This window comes from Scomber scombrus, chromosome 13, assembly GCF_963691925.1.
Source record: "Scomber scombrus chromosome 13, fScoSco1.1, whole genome shotgun sequence".
Taxonomy (NCBI): Eukaryota; Metazoa; Chordata; class Actinopteri; order Scombriformes; family Scombridae; genus Scomber; species Scomber scombrus.
The window spans coordinates 13,339,698-13,344,379 of NC_084982.1; the positions used below are offsets into that span (position 1 = coordinate 13,339,698).

Consider the following 4,682-nt stretch of genomic DNA (forward strand, 5'->3'; position numbering starts at 1 on the left):
TCTAGCGTGTTAAATATGTTTTTGTTCCCCTTTCACCGTTTTGTCATTCAGTTTATCCAGTTTTGGCCACCCATTTTATTTATTTATGCGCCTGCTTCTATTCATGCGCTCATGTATTTTTTATTATGTTGTTTCACTGTCATGCAGTGTCAACTCACTCTATTCAATGTGGGCTACTTGAAGGGCTTGGAGGGACAAAGCGTGTACACATTGCAGTGCTATTCACTCCGGCCAGCTGGATCGGTTGAAAAAAAAACCTTGTGAAAAGAAATCCTCCACAATGGACACAGAAGAAGTGCACAATGCTAACAGTTTTCCAAATACCACTGATTGCTTTCATCACAATGAGGAAAAGCAGCCGCTTTTTCTGAGCTCCACTTCAACAAACAACACTCTCACAAAACCTCCCAACCCACGTTTTGTTCCCAGACAAAACCTCCTCGACCGTCTAAACGCTCCCAGAGTTGGAAAAAAAAGTTCTTTCAGCTTTCTTTCCCCTTTTTCCCCCCAAGAAAAAATATAATAAAAAGGCCAAAGAAAGAGAAAGAAATGGCCACTGAACTCGTAATGCAAGTTCTTTCACAGACTTGACGACCTCTCTGTGTTTTGATCAGACAGCAACTGCCTTTCATGATACCTTAAAATCATTAACATAGGCTATATATTTTACAATGTGTTAATTGTATTAAACATCTTTCAAATATATTGATTTTTTTGTGGCTAAACAAGAAAATAACACTAATAATTTGAATAATAAAAATGAAAGGATTTTTCAAAAATGCGCAGGCCTGGCCTCAGATTCCCAGAGCATCAACAGTCGTGTCAAACATTACCCAAATGTCTCCTTCAATATGCTGAACATGAAGTAGAAATGCCACCAGTTCTCATCTCTTTTTCTCCAGACTGTAAATGAAACACACAGGGTCACTTGCGCGTTATTTTCTGGGCCAAAGAAGGAAGTTCCGCGGAGGGAAGTGATCGGGGTGTTACAATAGAGAACAGAGTGCTGAAAGGGTTTAATTAACCGTGACGGAGATAATTATCCCTGGACTGTCCAAATTAGTTTTGCATAATCGCTCCATCCTTATGAATTAATCTCTCGGTGTAATCTAGGAGGGGCAGTTTGCTTAAATAACCTACATCACACGTTATAGATCTAATAGGAATTGAACACAAACACACACACACACACACACACACGCACTTTTACATGTGCACGCACACGCACTGGCGCACGTGAGAGCACACAGGACAGGTGATCAGCATGTTGTATGTTTTCTTTTCAGTGGGTGCCCCGTTTAATTGAATTTAAATTGTTTCTTTTTTTTCTGCTTTTCAGACTTGCGAGCGAACTCACTCATCTCCTGGTTGTTTTAAAGCATCAAAGACGAGCTTGTTCTGCAACCTAAAAAGCAGCTCAATCCTGGGAAAAGAGAGCTCAGAGAACCAGTTTTATCTTCCTTCCTATTCATGATTAAAATTGTGATAAATAAGGTTTTGGCTCTTAATAACAATGAGGTTGATTTAGATTTCCCCTCAGTAATACCATTCAAAGCGCGGGACAAAAGCGGCCTTTGGAGGATACCTTACACTTCACCTGGACTGAGGAGCAGGAGCAGGAGCAGGAAAGAAAAGGAGCACAATCGTGTTCATCTCATCAAGAACTACAGCTGCGATTCCTTTCCGTTTAATCCGAATACGCTTTATTGTGGTCCTTTTTTGCTCAACAAGTGAACAGTAGCAATAGGCTGAAGTACATAACGGAGGTTAAAGAAAACACAAAACATACAAATTCCATAAGAGTTAGTTAAAAACGTTTCTTTTTTTCTGCTGCACATGAGAAGAGTGGGAGGGGTGAGGGATCAAGATAAACTCAGAGAATAAATTTCTGCATTTAAAATGGAACTTTTTTTTTTACTGTTTTTTTTTCTTTTTTTGGAAGAAGATGAATAAGAAAATCAAACCCGAAAAGTTGCAATGCACTGAAATTGAATATCACCTTCAGAAAATAAATTAGGCTACATCCTGTACGTTTCATGTGCAAATATTACAGAACTAGTCTTGTCCTTTTTAAAATTGCCTGGGTCACCATAGATTCCACTAAACAATAAATATTACAGACATCTATAAAACGGTTTAAAAACTCAAAGTATATACCGGGTTTCTAGTGAAAGTATATACGCAGGTTCTTGGCCCTATCTCAAACACTAAAAGCCTATAACGGCAAATAAACTAGAGTCATTTTGTCTGTACACATTTACAGTCATTCAAGAGGGGAAAGGGAAATGCTGTGACTATCCTCCTTGATCGATTATAACCCCATCAGCCTGCAACATCTTATCTGGGAGGACATGTTATGATCATGTGATTAACGTGGGCATTGTATATGCTGCCATTGATTCCAACAGGTTTGTCAAGCAGGTGCAACTTTGGGAAAAAGAAAAAGATAGAAATCGAACAGGGTACCTTTCAAAAAATTCACAAACTGCTCTGATACCTGCCATCCTTTTAGTCCTTTTTCCCTCTGGGTTGTGAGGGGTGATGGCTGAGTAATAATAGATTAGAGAGTTCTCTAAATAAGCATTACCTTAGATAAAGGCATTAATCAATATACATACACATGTGATATCTGAGACGACGAGCACTTCATCACATGTACAAGTTTGTGCATGCATAATAAAACTCTTGCATGGATAGCTTTTTTGTTTGTCTTGTTTTCACATTTCATTTTTCTTAGAAGTCCAAAGTGGGCCTATCATAACGCCGCAGCATATGCAGGGTACGGTTCAAGTTGAGGTTTTCCCATGCCGGGCAGCAGGATGTATGCTAAGGGCGGCTGGAGTCCTGCTGAGGGCCAGGTCGTACAGTTACAGGGGATCATGTAGCCCGGATTTCCAGGGGACGGGTGTGTGTGAGTGTGGGTGTGCGTCCCGCCACCTACACTGCCAGTCCCGGTGAAAGCCGTGGCGCCTCCCGGCGGGTAGCCCAACGGAGACGCGTACGGAAACGAATGCTGGGAAAGCTCAGTCATCTTGGATCCCAGGTCGAAAAAGGAATAAGGGTTCGTGGACATGGATGGGTTGAAGAACACCCTGGCTGCTGCGGCTGCTGCCGCCGCTGCTGCCTTATCAGGGTTCCCAAGGACGGACTCGGAAAGTGTTGCAGCGGTAAACCCGTTCACTTTGAGCGCGTCGTGCTCCCCGAGATTGTAGGGCACCGGGAAAGAAAACTTATCTTTTTTCATCAGAGTCTTGGGCTTCCGCCTCGGTCTGTATTTATAGTCTGGGTGCTCCTTCATGTGCATCGCTCGCAGCCGCTTGGCTTCGTCAATGAATGGCCTTTTCTCAGACTCGGTGAGAAGTTTCCACTCCGCTCCCAACCTCTTGCTGATCTCGGAGTTGTGCATTTTCGGGTTTTCCTGAGCCATTTTTCTTCGCTGGGCTCTGGACCAAACCATGAAAGCGTTCATCGGGCGTTTGACGTGATCCATTGGTTTTGACATGTTCTGACAAACTCTCTGGGAAAAATAAACAAACAAACAAACACATACATAAATAAAACGAACCAAAGCAAGTAGCCTAGATAACTTGCAAAATCAGTACAAAATCACCCACATGGCTCCTTCATAAAGTTTAACATTCAGTCACAGATTCACAACAGCAGCAGCTCATGTTTCTGGCTACTTACTTAAGACTTCAATTCTTCATCCCACCGCGGATTATCTTCAGAAAAAAAGTACAACTGGCAGCGTCCGTACGAGTGCTCAATTTATGTTTTCTGCTCCATGGTGGCATCCATCAGCAGTAGGCTACGCCTTTAGCAAACAGGAGAGAGAGAGAACGAGAGAGAGAGAAAGAGAAAACCGCTGTCTTGTTTTCCTCTTGTCGCCTGAGACTGTCAACCACCACTCAGCAGCAGCATTTACGCAAGTGGATGATAACTCCCGGTTGCCCCATGTGAAATACAGGCTTGTGTGGCAGGTAGTGAAAGTGCCGCTAACGCATGCGCATTAGCTTGGAGCACACAAATGACTGGTGGACGGTTTTTTTTTGTTGGTTTTTTTTAATTTCCCACCCTGAGTTGAAGGGGAAACGCGTCACCTATTACAGAGGCTGTCTTTATTTACAATATCAGTGTTTCAACTCAAAGAGGCGACCTCGGTGTTATTTGCTCTAATTACTTTGATATTTTAATTGTGTTTATTGTAATGATCAAACTGGCCGTGGACTCGCAGCTGTTGAGTTCAATTAAAGCCATTAACTTCTTCACCTGGTGTACCTATGGATGGCAGCATGTGCAGATAGGATGACTGCTGTCGACAGGCGCGTGTCTCTGAAGTTGCTGCTCAACTTGCCTTGAATCTGGGCCATCAAATACTGGAAAAACACACAGACACTCTCCTAAGTGTAAAACATTTATCACCACACGCCTAATCGCGTCTTCGGTGTCTTTTTTTTGTTTCATTGACAATCAAACCAGCTTGTATCAGCTGGTGTCACTTTTACCTCCTCACCTTTCATCCTGTCCTTTTCCCCAATGGGCGCCGCTGTTATTGAAAAAAAAAGCATGCGTGAAGTAGACGACAAGAAAAGGTGAAGAATGTCTTCTTTAATTTTCTGATATTGTGGCATTTTGTCGTAAATACGCAAACGTCGTGGAGGTCTGAAGTGTTTCTAATCGCG

General features: G+C 42.5%; 1 protein-coding gene across 1 annotated transcript; it reads right to left on the reverse strand.

Moving 5' to 3' along the window:
* Window positions 1-2,755: 2,755 nt before the first annotated feature.
* Window positions 2,756-3,502, reverse strand: sox21b (SRY-box transcription factor 21b). Its single transcript, XM_062431733.1, has one exon. The coding sequence runs from the start codon at window positions 3,500-3,502 to the stop codon at window positions 2,756-2,758; it is 747 nt and encodes a 248-aa protein (XP_062287717.1).
* Between the last annotated feature and the right edge of the window lie 1,180 nt (window positions 3,503-4,682).

What these genes read in the sequence shown, in the direction of transcription:
- sox21b (XM_062431733.1), bottom strand. Translation starts at nt 3,502, where the DNA reads ATGTCAAAACCAATGGATCACGTCAAACGCCCGATGAACGCTTTCATG.